The following is a 20172-nucleotide window of genomic DNA, read 5'->3' as shown; positions in this document are numbered from 1 at the left end:
ACACAAACATGAAGATTGGGTATTTTCAGTGCCAACCTATTAACTGCTGTGTGTGGGAAAGCTGAAAGTAAGCAGTTCATGACTGGGTGAAGCTCAACAGAGTTCAAACCTATGTGCTGACAGCCACCTCTAGGATCAGGGTCACTACTTCTGAAAGACACCATTCAGGGCAGACACTGAGTGATCTAGGAATTTGACACCCCAGTTACCCTGCTACAACAAATGATTTTCAGGGATGATCAGCCCTGACAGACAGGAATATACTTTAACCAAAATCCTGAGATGCAGTCACAGAAGTGAACTACTATGTTTTGTTTCCCAGTTCCTGCTTCTTGATGATGACTGCAGCTATAAAGAATTTCTTGATTTTAAAACCAATCTATATTCAACCTGATTGCTTATATTGCAAATCACTCTAACAGCCATCTCTAGATGGTATGATTTTCCTCAGTTCTTCTGAAGTCTCTAATATTCACACTATAGATTGCAAAATTTTAGTTTCCTTCTCTTTTGTCTCTGTCAAAGGAAGATCTGTCTCTGCTCTTTAGGAGATACTTGTGCACAATGTCAATCACTTCATCTAGAAGAGCTGAATGGATACCTTTCACTCCTTGAAATAAGGAAAGTGAGCAAACATGGAACTGCTCATATATGTTGGAAGAGAAGCATCTTGCCATACTGGCTGGCAGGAAATTGTAGCCGAAGAGACAGTCAGCAGAACTACCTCAGCCACAAAAGTCTTCAAGTACCTACTTCATTAAAAAATTTTCATTATTCTGCATCTTGTTGCCCTTCCATGTCTTAAAATGGCCAAGTGGCTTATGCTTCACCACTTACTGAATCAACTCCAAAATTCACTTACCCGCCTTCAAAAGGATTGTCCCCTGGGATGACGTGAGTGCTGTCCTTGCCAATCAGGAACTTGATTCGATCATAGAAGGAATGCAAGCTCTGCTGGGAGACGGGGGCTTGTGTCTCCTGGATGATATCCAGGGGGTCCGGGGAGCCCAGGCACAGAGCATTAACGTGGCAGAGTGGCTGCAAGCAGCAGTCTGGGTCCATGCAATCCACCAGGCCATCTACAGAAGGGTAAGGAACATTTTAGAGCAATGGAAACATGGAGTGCTGCAGACTTCAGGTTGCAAGAACTCCTTCCAGTGCAGACAACAGAGAAATGTGGATTTTCATTAACATTGAGTAAGGCATGTTCTCTTAAAGTCACAATAAGAAACTCAAAATACACATTAATACATAACATAAATATGCAGTAGTATGTAATACATGAAAACTCATATATGAGACTGAGCTGTCAAAAAAGCATATTTTAGATTAATCCTAGGATGTGCCATTCCACAACTCAGTCACTTTGATAACAAACTCCAGAGCCCCCAAAGATTGTTGTGGGGTTTTTTGCCAAAATACACAACTTCTGTACCCCTCTTCTAATAATCACATCACACCAAAGCTACCAGGTTTGCTTTCATCAGGACTGAATAGTGAATAAAGCCATGGTATCTACCATGGTTGCAGAGAGATCTATACATGTAACTTAGTAAAATAGAGTAGAAAGTATAGGATATTTTGCTGGGAAGGTTTGATCTCTTTTGACCTTGGTCACATTGATTTGATACCAACACAGTAACAGATGACCTCAAACTCTCAGGATATAAATCTTGCACTTTCAGCACCATTAAATTAATAGTAACAACAATAACAGCAGTGGACACACATGAAAAGGTTTGCTGAGTGTACTCCAGTAAAATAAGGGTTTGCATACCTGTCAAGCCATGAAATGCAGACAGTACCACTCCCCCTCCCACCGCCATAGCAACATGCCCCATTCATTTGGAGATGCCACTGCTCATTGCAAACAGCACAGTAAAAAGCAGTGACAGGAAAAGAAATACCAAAAAAAGCTCAAAAGAGATTTGATGAAGCATCACATTTAGCAATAAAAGTTGTTAGCATGTAGTAGAGACAGATCTTTAAATCAGATAAGGGAACTGGATGTTTTTGTTCTGGGGTAATGGGATACGGAGCCCTTCACTTCCAACTCATCAGTTCAAGCAAGACAGTTTGACAGGGAATGAAAATTACTACCATGTGATGGCTGTTCCCAGACCCATGTGAAATGAGTGGTTGGTCTCTGTGCAGCTGCTGAGAGCTCCATATGTCACAGACACCACCTTTACAGCAAGCATCCTACTAACAACTCCAGCAGAGAGGCTAGAAATGAATGTGCCTGGAGAGCAACACTGTCCTGAGAGGCAGAGCCCTCCTGAAGGGGGATGAAAGCTTTAGTTTTCAGGATAATGGATTTTTTTACCTCAAAGAAACAGTAAATTAAAACAAGTCATTTTGTTATTATTACTGTTTGTGAGCTTCCATTTTGTCCCATTTTTACCAGTATGAATTAGAAGTCCTTTCACTAATGTTATTGGCATTACTTTGTATTTACTGCAATATAAATAGGATGAAATCTCATCTTTCATTGTTCCAGTACTTAAGATGGCTCACACATCATGGACTTGGATTCTGTTGAGTTATACCTGTTCCAGTCTTGGAACAGTTTAGTGTTTAAAACATCACTGAATCACTGACATCATCTTTCATGTGGTTACTCACACACAGAAAGCTGAACAAGCCTGGCAGGGGCTCCCAGAGCTTCCAAGTAGGTCAAAGACAATGAGAACCTGCTCTGTGCACACGTAGACACACACACAGACACAGACACTGGGTCATTTCTACAAGTGCTCTGCGCTTGCCATTAATGATAATGGGAGCACTATTAAGCCAGCAACAGTGCTTTGAAAAATCCCATCTGTTACCCATACCTCTGTCTGTCCTAACATCTCTACATCTTTATAACTCCTCACAAAATTGCTACAAAAAATGTTCATCTTGGACACTAAACCTATCCATTGGCCTTTTCTCTTGATGACTAGTGATAATGAAAAAGAACTAATTAGAATTTCTTTGCCCATTAAAAAAAATGCTTGCTGCAGATGATTAGATCGGTAGGATTCTGGAAGGTCAAATCTCAGATGGAGTTTGAGAGACCATTCACAGAACACAGACTGGCTTAGATGCAACAGGCTTAGTCACAACTACCTACTAAAAAAAAAAAAAAAGAAAAACAAACAACAAACCAGCCTTGTTACTATAATGACTACAGTTTCAAGCAAGATAAAATGTCATTTTCTCTCACCCAATAATAATGTTTTCTAAGGCTACAGACACTTGGCTGAAAGGACGGCAAACCAGCAGTACCATACCTCTTCATTAACCTGTCTTTTTTCTAGGCATCAGAAATGTGTTTTGAGGCCTGAAGCTGCAAGACAGCAAGAAAATGTTGTCTTTGCAGGAAACTGTAGATAAATGTTTGAAGAATAGAGGCAGAGGACAATGTTTTGAACAGGTGAGAATGATGAGGACTCATCTGCAGATAAGACTTTCAACTAATGTGTTTTGGACCTAAATGGAATAAACTGAAGAAAACTACACCAGAAAGGTTTGTCACTGATGTCCTAAATTCATGAAGGCACTTGAGGGCTGAAATGGCATTTAGCTACTCAACTCCCTCTAATACTAAAAACAGTTTCAGGACAAAGCATTTCTTTAGCTTAGGAAAATGTAATGGCTATTTTTGTCTGGGTCATGCAGAACAGCATGAGTTAATCTACAAGATCCTAAGTAGTGATGTCTCCATGTGCATACTGTTTTCTTGAGGTTTTTTAGTGTATGGTCCAAAAGTCATCCAAGTGGTACCCTACAGTGACTTGTCAGCAGATACAACGACAATGTACACAGCTATGACTTTTCATGCCCTGAGATCTCTCACTGGATCCATCAGAAGAGTGAGGATAAAGCGACATTTGCGAGAAGCTCCTGACCCATGACTCTGGCATTAACTGTCCAATTCAACAAAACAATATGAAGTTGTAATTCAAAACACCTTTGAAATCCATAAAGCATACAGGTGAATTTTCACTAGAGATCACTGCAAATTTTTCAGACAGGTAACAGGGGAAGGTGAACATGGGGTCAATGCCCTCTGCACCCCAAGTTTAGCAGCAGCAAAGCTACAGAGATCCATCCCCTGCATGTGGACTCCTAACTCCAGTAGCTCCCAGTGCACAGGTAGGCTGCAAGTAAGTTCTTAGTTATGGACGCCTTTATACAGCCCTTGGTTTTAAAAAGCGACAGCTTCCTTAATTAAGTATAACTGTAATATGACCATGGCACTTCAGAGCAGAGAACAAATGTGTTGCTAAATTATCTCTGCGAGAAGTTTAAAGTCTTGCATAGGGGGATTACTGCAATTCATATGTTTTAAGGCTACTATGATCAGCTTGTCTGACCTCTTATACCCATAGGCTGTTGATTTTTTTCCCACCCAGAACTGGATTAAAGCCTGTGTTTTAGAAAAATATATCATATACCAAAGAGAGCTGATTACAGTGAGTCAACCACTTCCTTCAATAAAATTCTGAAATGCTTAATTACTGCTAGGGAACTGTGTCATATTTCAAGGTTGGATTTGCCTAACTCCAGTATCCCACAACTGGTCTTGTCTGACCTTTGTCCATAAAGTTACCATAGTTCCTTCCACCCTGCATGCTCTGATGTCTTTTCCATGTGCAAGTACCTCCACACAGAACAACAATCCATTTCAAATCTTTTCTCTGAACAGCTAAGGAAGAACAAAATTCCCAGTTTAAGGTTTGTTTCCCATCCACTGGATGTTTTGGTGCATGACATCCTTTGATCTCTTTCCAGTAATTTCACATCTTTTATGTGTGGACACCAACACTGGACACAGCACTGTGTCAGCAATACTGGCTGCAGAAAAGAGACCACTTCCTCTTCCCCAAAGAATTTTTGGGCTTCAATACTCCTAAGGTTCGCAAAGGTGAAGGTGCAAAAGCCATGCACTGAGAACTCATGTTGAGACAATTACCTCCAGTGACCTCAAAATCCTGTTCTGAGTCACTGCTTCTCAAGAATCTCTCAACACTCCAGTATAACATCCTTTATTTGTTCCCAGGGCTGTTTTGCATTTTGCTGCATTATGATATATTTTGTTTGTGACCTTGCAGTGATGTGAGTCAGATCACTCTGTGTCAAAATGATCTGGGTACATTATTTACCACCATACTGAGCTTTAGGTGACCTAAAAATTTTACCAGGAGAGAAGTAAACTACATTCTAAGACAATAATGAAAATGCTGAGTAGGGCTGGATACAACAACCAATTCCAAGGGATCCCTACAGAAACATCTTCAATCATGGATGCCTTCCAATTAACAAATTAATTCAGAGATGCGTCACTAAGCCAGATTTTAAGACATCTCTTGTGTTCCTTCTGATTTCCAAGCAACAGGAATTTTTACATCTTTGAGACTGTTTATGCATTCTATATACACATATATATCCTTTGACAGTCCTGCTAAAACCAAACCCAAACTCTTTTGTCCGACTTCTTTTGCATGAAGCCTGAAATAAATACCTTTTTGCAATCTTAGAGTTTCCATGGGGTGAATCAAACCACTGTTGTTGTGAAAAGGGAGCCACTGGCAAGACACTGTCACATCTGGTAAATAATGTGTTCAGTGGTTTGCATCTTTCACTAAGATTCAAGTAATCAGAGAATAAAGCAGAGTGGATGGCACCTTTTCAGGTCATCTTGTGAGCCCTGGCTCATTCCCTTCAGAGAGGGACATGAAGCAAAATGAATTGGGCTCAGCAGAAACCCTTTCTTTTCTGCCATTGAGGATAAAGCAGCTCCAATTTATTCAGCCAACATTGTATTTTAGGGGACCAAGACCATTTTTATCAGGTAATCTTCACTCTTTATATCACTATACAGTGAGTTTTATTTTGGGATGACTTATCTAGCTTGCATCTTGTGGGTGGAGTTGCAATTCTTTTTTAGAATGAAGCTCTGACTCCCTTAAAGACTGCAAATCCACCAATCCCATTAGTGAGCCCTTCAAACTACTACTTTAGACTGTAAACTCCCTGGGAGCAGAGACTGTCTTTTTATTTTCTGTTCACAAAACATCTGTTCCAGTCTCAAAGGGCTCTGAAGTGTCAGCACAAGCCAATGAAATAACCACAATTCTCGTTAAAGTTTTGTATCTGCAATGTATGCTCAGCTTTTTCTCCATGGGAGCATTGTTTCATGGAAGGGGCTGAACACCAAAGGTATCTGTGTCTTCCTGGAGCAGGACTTCGGCCTAATGAGTGTAACATTTGCATAATGCCAGCTGGAGAACAACTGATTTTAACTGACTTTAAACACTCACTTTGACTATCAAGACAGCAACACTAAATAATGACAACAGATGGAAATGCTGACCTCACTCAAGAATTTCACAAGATACTCCTTATCGACACTGCCTTCCACAAATAGTCACCTGGATACCAAATTTTAGAGGAGCTAAAATTACTTGGCTTTCAAACACTGCTCATGACCCATCACTTTCTGAAAGTCACGTCCTTTATGACGTTTGTCTGTATGATGAATGCAAAAAAAAAATCCACCCAAACCAACCGGATATTTTAAAATTCCTGCAAAATAATTACTCTTCAGCAGTAATGGAGCTACTTGCTGTCCCTGCTCTCCTTGAGTAGCTGCTGCACTTGCTGGCTGCAAAGTGCTCACAAATCCCACAGCAGTCTCATTTCTCCTTCGTGTCCCGTGCAGTCAGCTTCCAAGTTCCTCACTCACTGCCATGCAGCACCCAAAAGGTGTCAAGGATTAGAGCTTTGTACAGAAGCAAAGGCCTGATTTTGAGACACTGCTTCTGCAGTAAACAAGATCAGCTAAGAGCTGGTCTTGAGAGCTAATAAAATTTCAAATTAGCTGTGACTTTTCATGGCCCTACAATTGTGTTGGCTGATTTAATGGGCAGTGTCTTAACTGGCTGAGACTGAATAATTGAGCATTTCTACAGAGTTATGGATGCTGCAACAAAAATCATTCATGCTAACATCACCAACAGAATGCAAATAACCTGCAGCCAGAGGTGTTATTATCTGTTTAAGCGGACTGACAGGTGCTGCATGTCGAGTGTCAGGCTGGAACAGGCAGGCCATGGGTAGGGATGGACCTGTTTGTACACAGAGAGCATTCTGTGAACTGTGACGCACTCTGGGAGCCCCAGGCAGACAGGCAGGCAAAGGGAGGTGAGCTTAAGGAGCCTGATTAGGGTGAATCTGGGATAGCACACATGACAAACTCAAGGACTGCTCCTGCTAAAGACCATGACACTTTTTGTCACTGACTGCAATGGGATGAGCCTCTCTGAGAAACTGTATTAGGCAAAGCAAAACTAGCAAGTAAAAACAACAATAAAACCCCATTGTCTCCCATGGGAGAATTTCCACTGCCAACAAAAGAATAAAATGCACTGATTATACAAATAATCGTGTCTCTTACCTCATCCAGTTCTTATCTTTCAGTTCCTTTTCTGTGCCATTCATCAGGCAACATTATCACTTTTTGTGGGGACACTGTCTTGTCCTGTGATGCTTTTGGATGAATTATTGGGAGAGTTTGGTGGGAAGGGTTTTAAATGTAAATGCTCAAAGGTAAAGATAACGAAGTCTTAGTCTTACCCTTGAGCAAATCAGGTTTTACTCTTTCAGTTCTAATCTAAACTGGTTTAGAGGAAGGCTCTAAAGGAATGGCTCAGTACTTGCTCAAACAAGTTATTGTTCACGTGGACGTTTGTGCTGATAAAGGTTTTACAGGAATAATGATGTTCTGATCCAATTCCTGAGCTGAGGACTGACACTCCATTTACTTGAACTGGATTTGGGGAATAAATGGATTTTACTCCAGTGCTTTGCAAAGATAAATTTTACTTATTCAACAAGAGTTGCAGCTTTTGGTTCCCCTTTAAGGAGACAAAGGAAAACAAAACACAACTGTAAGGAACAATGGCAATATGACTGTTAACTCCCTGTGTCCACGTTAGCTATTCATATTCTCTTCACTCCTTCTATCCCACCTGCTCTGTTTTGATTTCACCTGAATAAGCTTCTCACTGCTTGTATCTGGACTAAATTAGACTGCTGGCTACCTGGGAAAGGAATTGCCCTCACATCTTTCTCTAAGTGTTCAGCACTTGTTTGCAAATTTGAAATAACACAGTCATATGTAATAGCAGTCAAGTGTTTGAATTACAGGACTCCTTGGGCTCTTGTGCAGAACCTCTGTGGGGGTAGTCACTACAGAAACACTCTGCAAAATGTTCATCCTAATCCAGAGCTACATTCTTTACAAAAACATCTGAATAGAAAAAGAAAGGAAGTGGAAGGAGGAAACGACAGAAAACACATGATAATCACCACTGTCTGGCATAAACCAGAGCTGTAATAATGTGTTTAGAATCTACAAGTTCACAGCATCCCGCAGCTCATCACTGCTCTAGAGAATACAGTTGATGCAGCTGGTTTCATGGGTTTCTTCCTTTCTCCAAGCAGATTTTTAACAGCCAGCAAAGCAGCATATAAACCAAGCAACCTAGGATTTGAAGGAATTGCATGAAGCTGAGCAAGGCGTGTGAGGGCCTTTTCTAGCTTAGGGGAGACTGTGTCCTGGGGTGCATCAGGCACAGCATCATCAGCTGGGTGAGGGAGGGGATTGTCCCGCTCTGCTCTGCACTGGGACGGCCTCACCTCAAGCCTGTGTGCAGCTTTGGGCTCCACAATATAAGAAAGGTATTAAGCCATTATATTAAGCCATTACAGAGTGTACAAAGGCGGCTCTGGATGGGAAGCTGTATGAGATGTGGCTGAGGTCACTAAGCTTGTTCAGCCTGGAGGGGACTGAGGCAAGACCTCATCATGGTTTGAAGTTTCCTCTCAAAGGGAAGAGGAGGGGCAGGCACTGATATCCTCTCTGTGGTGACCAGTGACAGGACTGAGTGAATGGCATGAAGCTGTGTCAGGGAAAGTTTAGGATGCCTATTAGGAAAGGGTTCTTCACCCAGAAGGTAGCTGGGTACTGGAACAGGCTCCTCAGGGAAGCGGTCACAGCACCAAACCTGACAGAGTTGAGTTTGTTCTGTGCAGGGCCAGGAGCTGGGATTCGATATTCTATGATTCTGTGACTAGCATTTGGACAGGGCAGTAAGTACAAGCTGATTAACCTGATCGACTGTCATGCAATAGTGTACCTGAAACTGCCTCCTTCAGGAGCCAAAGCACATCTTAAAAGTGATTCCTCTGAGCAAAAGTAACCCAGAACTTATAAATGTTTTTGGTGGGAACAGTGGTTTCACACCTGCAGCAGCTGAGAGATCCTTGTCACCAAGGTCTCTCACTTTCCTGGCAAGTGCTGCAAGTGTTAAGCTACTGTTGAAAAGTTCACCCTAACATATTCTGACTGAATCCAAGCCAATTTAAGCAATAATTTGAAAACAGCTTGGAAAGTGGTCTTGGATAACTCAGATATTGGCATGTTTCTCAAATCCTGGTCAAGAGGAAAGTGGCCATGCAGTCTATGCAATGTTAAGCATAGTCAGTAAAAACCTTAGGATTCTAAGGGGACTTTCTGTCTCACAGAAGTTGCAACAGTTTCCCTTAGATGCAAAAGTAGGTCTGGTAGAGCTTTCCTGAATTTCTGCTTTAAACACTGGTGCTCAAACTCTGTTTAAGCATCTTTTGAAGTGCAGAAATGCTTTGTGATATGTGTCCAATCTGTTTTTTTCTGAAGCAGGTTCACGTCACCTTCTGTTACATTTTGTGTACCAGCAGTGCCTCCTTCCCATAACTTAGCTCTCTCATTTCAGCAGACAATGGTAGGTTTCCTTCAACACAGAGAGCATTTTCATAGCTTCTTTCTGAATCTAATAATCAAAGGCATTTCATTAAGGACTCCTCCAAAGTACCAGGAGCTCTCCCAAGGTGTCAAGACAAGACACTGCTAGATCCCCCAGTTCACAACACATAATCCTCTCCAATGGCATGATCAACACATGCTCCAGGATGCCAGAATGCCCTGGGTTAACACTGCCCTCCTGCCAGCCTTGCTGCCAACAACCAGCCACAGGAGACACCCATGTGTTACCACCCAACACAAAATCAGCAAAGAGCTGAAATCTGAAAATGTGAACTGGTCACTTTATCTGAGGACGAGTCAATTAACAGTCACCATGAAACAGAGGAAGAGAAGCTGGGTGATTTCTAACAAATTATACCAGCTACCCAATCTTTTAAGTACAGCAGACTTTCTAATCCTTTTAGCAGTGCTTTGTGGTTCCTCCAAGATGACCCTGTTTTTTGACTGGATCTATCTGTGATGATAAATGATAATTTATGATGGCTGTTTTCCCAGGTGCATTCAGATCTCAATATTTCCCTCCACAAATGTAGCCAGCACATTATTATGTAATTTTTCTATCACTTTGAGGAAGCAGACAACTCACACACCATGCCCACGAGACAGAATCTTCTCATCTATTAAAGCCCAGGGCATGAGGGCAAAAAGAAAAAAGGAAGTATCAGAAAGCACCCCTCTATTTTGTCTGCAGCTCAACCATTTGCAAAGACAAAGGTTTGCGTTCTGGGGTTCTCCTGGATTCTTTACTGTTCCCTTTAAAACCTTGTGACTAACTTCAGGTGTAACCCCTATGCACTGCAAAGATCAGTGCAGACTTCTGCCGGCTCTCTAACACTATTTGGCATGTGGTGGACAGATGGTGAACACATGGGTGTTAAGAAGGCCAGAGTGCTGTGCCAAAGTTTCTCTTGCCAAAGATTTGAAATGCTGTTGTTCCAAAGCATTATGTAAGTCTCCACCTTACCACAAGCACTACCTGATCCTTGAATGGGGCAAGGCACTGTGGAGCTGCCAGTGGGCTGTGGTACAGTTAAACAAACAGCAATGATTTGCCTCAGAGAAACCATTCCCGAATTACACTGTCCCTGAAGTGACCTGCTCACCACTCCAGGGTTGGGAGATTAAGGCAACTTTGAGTTGTTCTGGTCCAGAAGGATAAGTCAAGGAAAGCATACAAATGGCTCTGCCTGCTAGCTTTTGGGAAGCATCTGGTGGAACACAGACTGAACTTGCAAAGGCAAAATGGGGCCATGGGTACATTGGAACTCTCTGTTTGTCCTAGGCTAAATGAGACATAAACTGAGGGGAAGGAGCTTCGCTAATACAATTCTTGCAGAAAAAGAAACCAGGATGGTTTATTTTTCTCAGTCTCAAAGGAAAACTGTTGACCAGATGACAGCTAAGAAAAATGAATTTTCTATACTTTTATGTAATGGTGTGCAATATATGTTATGACAAGCCACCCTTATTTGACTGGGAAGGGTATTTATCTACCTAGCCATCTATCTACCTATCTAATCACTTAACCACTAACACTCACCTTTGGAAGTATTTCAGTTGGGAAGAGGCAGTGAAGAACAGCAGACAACCGAATGGAAACTGCTAATGAACATGAAGATTTAGATAATATTGTGAACACTGTCATTTCAGACATATTTTTCATGTGAGAAAAATATTGTCTCTTGCCTTCCACAACTAAGGTAGATTCAAGTTTGACAGAGTTCAGCAGCCAGCTGCACAGGAACTGGAATTGTTTAAAGCAGAAAATGAAGGATGGGTCGGCTCCAGTTCCTGGAAAACCAGCAAGCTTTACCCTACCTGGAAGACTTGGCTACTCTGGAGAAGCCCCAAACTACAACAATGACCCTCAAATAAAGGAACTGCATTGAACTTCTAGACCAAACGAGCAATTTCATTTAACATCTGTAGTCCTCTCATGATTTCACTTCAGTGTGATCTTCTCTTCATGCAAACTCATTGAAATGGAGAACTGGACAACTCTGGCTCTCAAAGTTAGATGATTTCTCCAGAACAACACAGCTTTGCTGTTCAACAGCATATTCATGAGATTAGTTAAGAGTATCCTCTCTTCCCTTCAGTTTTTCCCGTACGCTATGTTCCTAGCAGAGGAGTCTACCAATGCAACAGAGCCCATATTAAGCCTATGGAATACCAGCCTCTTCTCAAGGTATTATCAAATGCCATTAACTCCACTTTTAGGATTTGCCACAGAAGATAATTTCCTTGATTTTTCAAACTTTCAAACTTATTCTTCAAGTACGTGACAGAACACTCAGTGTGGGGTGAGACATATAGGCATTACCTGTCACACCTACTCTTAGATAGTGAGTGTTTGCAGCCATGAATTAGAGGTTATTTTCTGCTGAAGTGAGGCAAGAACCACTTTTCTCATCTTGTTTTAAAGAAACACCTCCTGTTTGTTGCAATACAGGCTGCCTCTTAGGTCAAATGTACAAAATTTTGGCCTTCCCAGATTGTTACAGCTCTGTCATTGCACTGTTTTTCCTGAACTGATACTGGATGATCATCTGTTCTCAGTTACTCACTACATTTTCTTTCAAGTTGATGGGCTTGGTTTTTAAAAGTGTAAACAAAGTGGACCTGGGTGTGAAACCTAAGTGCTAGCTTTGATAAATGACACTTTGTGGAGAGGGAACTGCACTCAGAAACAACTTTTTACTAGCCTTAACAAAGACTACATTTCACCAAGTTTCTTTCTGAGTGACTCCTGCTCAGTTTGTTATTGTTTATCTGAACAGCCTCCAAATTTAAGAGCCGAACACACCCTGTAATTTAGCACCCGTCTCCCTCAGGGTATGATTAGGCTGGGAGCTGATGAAAACATTTCTGACTTCAGCTCTCATTATCCTGAGGAATTTCCGGCTGCAGAGATTTTGATTAGCAGACACTTGACACCACAGTGTAGGAACCAGGTATGAGCTCAAGCAGAATGAACGCCCCGGTACTGTGAGCAGCCCCAATAACCTCTTTCTCACCACTCGTGATATCCATTTTGACTAGGTCAGTTGTTTGACTTCTAAAACTTCATGGAAGGACTTCTACCTCCATTGCCAACATTCATGAGCAAATTCCATGTTTGGATCCCTTCCAGTGAACCAAAATAAACCACCTTTCTTCAGCCCTGAGCATGCATCACTCCAGTGTATGTGACAGAATTCCAAAAGGTGGAGAAGGCACAGTATATGACTGATAATCTGTAATCTGTAATGCACACCATGTACATTTTCTTTTTTTTGAGTGTACCAAGAGTAAAGTCAACACCCATTTGTGGGCTCTGACACATGAACAAGCTGGTACAAGCAAGTTAGAACCTATCAGTTGCTCTGTTCTTACTATGCACGCCATTGCTCCACACAGATTCACCAAATGCCAGTTAGTAGTTGATGTGCACTAACTTGTAAACCTGTCAATGCCTTTTGTCTCTCCTGTGTACATCTGCTGTCCTGCAGGCTTGCAAGGCAGCTCATTTCAAGGTGAGGGTAACCCAGGTAAAAAGGTTAACCCTTGATTCAGGAGATACAAAGAGATGCTCAGGGTCTTTTCCTGCTCTTTGTGATATCATACAGTTGTGATTTACATGGTATGTTAGGCTGGATTACTCCTTCTGTCTCTCTCTTACTAAAAACTTCACACGGCTTTTGCTGGTTATTTTTTTCCATGGAAACTGGGACTAACCTTTGGTCTATTTACCATACTTTTACACATCTGATATGATAACCTTTATTGCTGCCCTGTGTCAGCTGAAAATAGAAAAGACAAGTACAGTGATATTCAGTTCCATATGAGGTAAAAAGCCATCTTTGCTTTATAGTGTGTACTCTTTGTATGGTACTCCAATTTTTCCATCTTTTCTAAAGAGCTAATTTGGTCCATTTGCCATGCCAGATGTGCAGAAGTATTTTAAATATTCAATCAGAATCACAGTTGTTGTGAAGTAGATAATCACAGACTTGGCTTGGCTACTATTTTTTTTTTAACTGTACTGTTCTTGTGAATATGATAAAACAGAGGCTTGCAAAACGCAGTCTCCACTTCACAGTCTGGGTTCTGGCCCAGACTTGTGGTTTACAAAGCCTTTTGCTGAGTGACAACAAAACAAATTATGCAGTCTCCCTTATGCCTTAAATTTAATATCTCATCTCCTGCTCTCTAATTCAAACCTTCACACTGCACCACAGTTTCCTTTGTAATGAGATAACTCTGAATATTAAGTTTGCATTACACAGAGCTATTATTCACATGCCTGACATCATTACATATGGAACAGTAATCAATAAAACATGGTTTGAGAGGGATTGGATGGCTTGTGGGCACGGGGATCAGTCACCCAAGTCTCTAAGTTTATGAAAAATATCCATCCAAAGTCAGTAGTGACCAACTGCAGAGCTTTGATGAAAGCCTCAGGCAGCGAGGGCAAAGTTTGAACAGTCAGGGATGTTCACTATCTGAGGTGGTCCCATCGTGTCACTGCTGAGCTACTTGGCTGGAGTGGAGGGACTGGACAGGTGCACCAGCCTCCACCTGCTCTCTGCCCTATGGACTTGATTTGAAGACAAACAAATGTCCCTCTTCAGCCCTGGCACCCCAGATCCAAACCCATTTAATTTGAATTCCAATCCACTCTGGCTGAGTCAGCCTGGCAGATTTTGCTGTCTGCTCTCTACCAGCTGTCAAAAAACAATCTGCCCTGCAGAATCAAGCCCAGATGACTGTTCACTGCGAGAGGTTTATAGGCTCTGTGAAGCCTGACATATCACATGTGCTCGTGTCCTACCTCCATCGTTGTCTTTCCCATCACCGCATGCCGTCTCCATGGAAGTGTCACAGCCTGCTCCTCTCCAGCCCAGCTGGCAGACGCAGTGCCAGCCGTTCATGTCCAGAGTGCATCTGCCATTGCCATTGCACAAGCCAGGGCATCCCTCTGCAAGGCAAACAGCCACACATTCAAACACACTCAAAACACAAAGCAACACAGCCTGGAAAGGGCCTCATTAAACAGCTCTTTGCCTTCAGTTGATTTCTCTGCTCCCACTTGGTGTCTTCCCACCTGGAATGAACCCGCTTTGGTGTCAGGATGGTGGTGACTACTAAATGGGCAGCTGCTTCTGGCTCTCCCAGGAGGTCCTCACAGCACAACCACACTCACTGCACTGAGGAAATGGTGAGTTTCAGGGGGGCACTGAGATATTCCTGTTTCATTGGTTGCAAACTCAAGGCAGCACATTGCCCTCCAAGCCTCTCAAAACATTTGGTATGTGGAGACTAGTACTTAGGGTTACCTAAGTTGCATTTGGGATTAAAGTTCACAACACCCAGCAGAATAAAGCCGATGGCTTTCAATAATACTGAGATCTCAGACTGGTAAGCGTACAAAACCAGCTGGAAAGGGAAAGGTAGAAAATATTTTGAAGACATACAGTTTCTTTCCTGTAGTAATTTTGGGAGAGATTCATCTCATCTGGTTCAAATTAATTTAAAACTGAGATACCTTCAACTCTCTGTAGTCAGCAGAGAAATAGACTGTCCCAGGGCAGAAGTCTCCTCATGGGGGTTTGATGCTCATGGTGATGAGCTAAAGCATGCTCTGGAAACATCCATTTTGCCCCAGTGATTAGAGAGAGTCACTGTACAGAGGCAGGCATTTTATAGGTGATAAAATTTAGTTAGGGAGGATGAACACCAACCTCCCTGTCTGCTCACTAGGGTTTGGTTTTCTCATCTGATGACCTCCTGCTGAGATTTTTGTACTTCCCCCCCACCCCCCACCCCTTCAAGGAAACAGCAATTTCCACAGTAAGCAGTGGTGTGAGGGAGGCTGCTTAGCTTAAACCCCTCTGGGGGCTTTTTACCTGCCGAGCTCAAAAATCTTTACCACCAAGCTGTCAGAAATGTAAGAGACACTTAACAGCTTAGGAAACTGAAGTACAAGGGACTGAAGTGACTGTGAAGGTCACTCAGCAGGACTGATTACACCAGGGAAACAATTCAGTCTTCCTAAGCCCTGTTTTAATGCTTTCTCTATTTATATGTGTGTAGTGCTATCCTGCCACATAGTCTGAGTTTTTTAAGGTCCTCAGCTTTGCAAGACAGGTTTGTGAACATGTGTGAACGACACAGACCTACTCTGTGCTAAAGGACAGTGAAGAGGTGTGCATTGTCTCCACACCTGTTTGACCATATGATGTGTGAGGGTCTCCCCAAGGCAGAGCTGGGACCCAATCTGCAGTATCCCATGCCATAGTGCGTCCTGCACTGGGGAAATGCGGCTTAGAAATGCCTTTCAAACAAAAAAAAACTGTTTCACAGCGAGATTTTTAAGTTCAGAGAACCTTTCTCAGGGAACAGAAAAAAACAAACATTTTTTAACAAGTGACTGATTTACACAAGCCAAATGGAAAAAAGGAACAAAGGTGGTAAGGAAAAGTCCTTTAGAAGGATCTTAAATATATTTCTCCTTTACAAACAAATTTGTTGCATTTCAGTCTTTTAAATGCGTATTCTGGAATGCAGCAAATGTGTTTGTATGTGTCAACATGCTGTTGTGTATTTTGGTATTTACACACTATATTAGTATTTATATACTACAGAAGAGCTATTTATAAGCAAGGCTACTTGAAATTCTTAATTTTAATATCCTCCCTTTAGTTACTTACAACAGGGCCAAACATTTAACCATTAAATCAGATTTTTTCCATGCTACAGCTAATTTATATGTTTGATCCCTTTACTTACTTTCAGTACAAGCTGAAAGCATTTGGCTATTTTGAGAATGAAAGAGGAGGAACAGTATTAAATAACTTCCTAAAATTACTTGGCTAGGTGGGTAATCCCATTTTGGAGTAGATATATCTAATTTGGATGAGACCATCCTGACAGCAGAGATAGGAGTTTTTCCCCTCTCTAAAAATCACAGAATTGTGGAACAGTTTGGGTTGGAATGGGCCTAAATGGCCATGGAATTCCAATCCCCCTGCCATGGCCAGGAACACCTTCCACTAGACCAGGAAGCTTGAAGTCCCATCCAATCCGGCTCTTCAAGTGCTGGGATATCCACAGCTTCCCTGGACAATCTGTGCCATTGCTTTGGTTTGTCTAGATGAAAAGCCTCTGAAGAAATCTCGCTTTATGTGTATACTGGGTGGCTCCATTAGAGCTTGGCTGGTGCATCACCACTGAGCACACCTCTTGTTTTTACTCCTCAGACTCTCTAAAACCTTTGCCAAAAAGTTCTCTTCTCTCTTACAGTTGCAGAGACTGGGCAGAACAAAGGGGCTGTAGTGTTGACCTGGACAGGAGTGAAGTGAGAACCAGAAAGAGTTGGATAAAGTTGAAGACACTATGATCTTGGCTCATTGAGAAGTGCCCGGGAAATGTAAGGGAAAACTAATCTACCTATAAAACAAAGACCTCATACAGAACTGCATGCGCTCTACTCTCCCATGCTTAGGAAAAAGGGAATTTGGAGTGGCAGAAAACAGATGCTATAGGTTGGAGGAAGCACCTTTGGCATCTGAGGAAATGGGAAGAGCTTGATTTGTCTCTCCTTGGACAACAGTGGCTGAAAAGACTATGATTTTTTTTTCCCAAAAGTTAATGAAACACATAAACACTGAGAAGGGAAAACTTCTTAAAAGCTATTTAAGGTAAAGAGAGTATTGCTGGCACAAGAACAAATAGACATAAACCAAGTATGAATAAATTCTGGCTGGAAATTAGGAAAAAAAATCATTTGCAAGGATCAAAGGAATGAAGTTCTGGAGCAGACTCCCTGTGGAAGTGTTAAGGAGAAGATTCTTCAGTTACTTTTCCATAGAGCTTGGTAAATTTATATAAAGTTTTACACAATGTGTCCTTGCCAGCAAAAGACTAGACTCTAACTGAGGAGACCCCTTTCAATCCTATATAAATTTGCAAGTCATTGTCTATATGAAACATGCTTGAGAGTATTTGAATGGACTTTCAGGATTTACTCTGAAATCTTCTTGATCTGCACCCAGAGAAAGTAAGCCAAGCGTTTCAGAAAGAGGACAAGCAGAGGAAAAGCATCGGTCAGGAGAGGAGAGGAGAGACGAGAGCAAGTATCTCATAAGAATATCTATTCTACTTCTTGAATACTACAGGAATCCAGCGTGCCCTGATGAGAGATAAGCATCTGTAGATACCTAAAGTAGGGTAACTCCTCCTGCAATTTTATACTCCACTGTCTTGGCACTCTTTAAGTCTAGAAAGTAAGTTTGTCCCTTCCCACTAAGGAGAATGTAATCTCTGGTTCTTAGTAGATAAAGCTCTTCCAAGGTACCAGAAAGAACTGTTTCCTGATGACAGAAATGGCTCTTCACAGGTATAGGAACATAGAGATTTTCCAGATTACATAGTTCATTAAAATTTCAGTGTTGTGAGGATTAAACTGAAACCCTAGTATCATGGTTTGGTAGGAGAGCAGACATGTAAAGATGAATAGAGAATGCAAACCATTAATAGGAAAAAAAAAATACAGCAGTTGTTAGAGGACTTGGTTTTCAGAAAGTTAGAAGACAACAGAGATGCACAAGCCAATATATCCAGGAGAATGGACCTGTAAGTACTATTTCTGAAGTGGTTCAGTGCACAGAGACTTTACCATCACTTACACTACACAGATAGGATGGTACAATCTTCCTCATTCCACAAACAGTGCACTTCAAAGCACTTGATGAAAAGATGATACAAAATAAACTTTATCCTCTCCTTTCCCCCATGCTGGGGAATAAAGCAAAGAGATCATCTTGTTTCCGAATTGCTTCTGAATGTTACCACAGCAGGATGGCTTAATCCCCAGAGATTTACACCACCATAATCTTGCAGCTCTGATTCCTCATGGCTAGAAGTCACCAAAGATCCATTATTCCTGTTTGTGGTGTTAACTGTACTTGGGTGACTAAGAGAATTAAATACATGAATAGGGCTTTTTCAGAAAAGGGGGAGGAAACTCTACATGAGTTTCAAACTTAAGCACATGTAAGTGCTGATAAAAGATTCTGAAGGGCATTCACAAAGATGTTCAGTCTGCCATGCAAGTGAGAGAACAGACCAGGGAAGCAATATAAAAAGTGGGTTAATTTTGAAACAGAGAAGTACAGACCATCAGAGTCAAAGGAGACTGTCACCAGAAGTCATCCTGCAATTTTTAAGACTGTTGGTAAAATAATCTGCTCTTAATGATCTGTACAGTTAAAGCCTTCTCTAATTAGTCCAACTATAAGCAACATTTACTGGTATTTTTCTTCAAGGCAAACCTCACTGCCACTTGAAATAAGACTTAGAAGAAAAGGCTATTTATTATCTTTCCTTCACTGTCAGTATGAGAGCCCTGATGGAGGTTCTTAAGAAGTCCCAGAGAGCAGCTGAGCTCTGGGACAAGTAGGACATGGCTGAATGCAACACGTGAAGATGCAAATGCCTGAAGCTTGAGAGAACAACAAACGCTATGAGACCTGCAGAAGTTTCCCTAAGACTAAAGGGGAGGAGCAAAGCATCAGCTCATCCCTGCAAACTATGAAAGCTTGTCCCAAAACCAACTCAACTCTGAAACTACCACTGTGATATTCTGTGGTGACTGGAATCCAGAAATCCTTAATCAGATGTGTCCTCTAATAGGAAGGTTAAGAAGTTACTGACCAGAGCTCCTACACTGGTAACTGTGCAAATGAGGGAACTGGCTTTAGTCAGACCTTGGGTTCTTACTTGCTCTCACACTTCAGGAGCAGCCCTTGCAGCCACCCCTGAATTCTAATGTTGCTCAGCAACTTTAAAATTCAAACTAGCTGTTTATATATGCACCACTACAGTGTTAATGTGGTTAATGATTATTTTTGAAGAGTAAGAACTGATATTCAGTAATAGAAATTAATTAAACTGATGTACCATCAGATTCAGTAATATTCTGGATGGAGACACTCTCTCTAAAATCAGCATCTCTTTTAATTATTATTAAAATAATAGGCACCTCTTCTCATTTTAAGCACTACCAATGTTAATTAGGCCCTAGTTTAGAAGACTCTACTCTGAGTCTAGTTAGAGCTTTTTCGTTTAATTATGCTGATATTTGCTATTAAAAGTTGGCCTCCCATTTAGGAACAATTCTACATCTTCTCTGACTGACTGGTTTATCGTAAAGCTGTAGGAAAGATTCAGCAGTAAATCAGGCTCACCCTTTGACAACAGGATTACTGGGAAGGGATTTCAACCAGAAAGATGTTAATAATTAAGAAAGCCAAAAGGGCATGAGTAATTTAGTT

The 20172-nt window shown here is 41.5% G+C and overlaps 1 protein-coding gene across 12 annotated transcripts in view; it reads right to left on the bottom strand.

The window, feature by feature from the left end:
• The window catches only part of TENM4 (teneurin transmembrane protein 4), a 1542144-nt gene that overhangs the window by 91777 nt on the left and 1430195 nt on the right, over nucleotides 1-20172 (bottom strand). For all 12 annotated transcript variants that reach the window (XM_064720073.1, XM_064720105.1, XM_064720113.1 and 9 more), the window contains 2 exons: nucleotides 14670-14816; nucleotides 863-1079 (listed from right to left, as the gene is read on the bottom strand). In XM_064720073.1, coding sequence (XP_064576143.1) covers nucleotides 863-1079; nucleotides 14670-14816 — 364 coding nt within the window. The remainder of the gene's footprint in view (nucleotides 1-862; nucleotides 1080-14669; nucleotides 14817-20172) is intronic.

Source organism: Zonotrichia leucophrys, chromosome 1 (genome assembly GCF_028769735.1).
Source record: "Zonotrichia leucophrys gambelii isolate GWCS_2022_RI chromosome 1, RI_Zleu_2.0, whole genome shotgun sequence".
Taxonomy (NCBI): Eukaryota; Metazoa; Chordata; class Aves; order Passeriformes; family Passerellidae; genus Zonotrichia; species Zonotrichia leucophrys.
The sequence above is the reverse complement of the archived record's forward strand: the minus strand, read 5'-3'. Positions and strand labels throughout refer to the sequence as shown.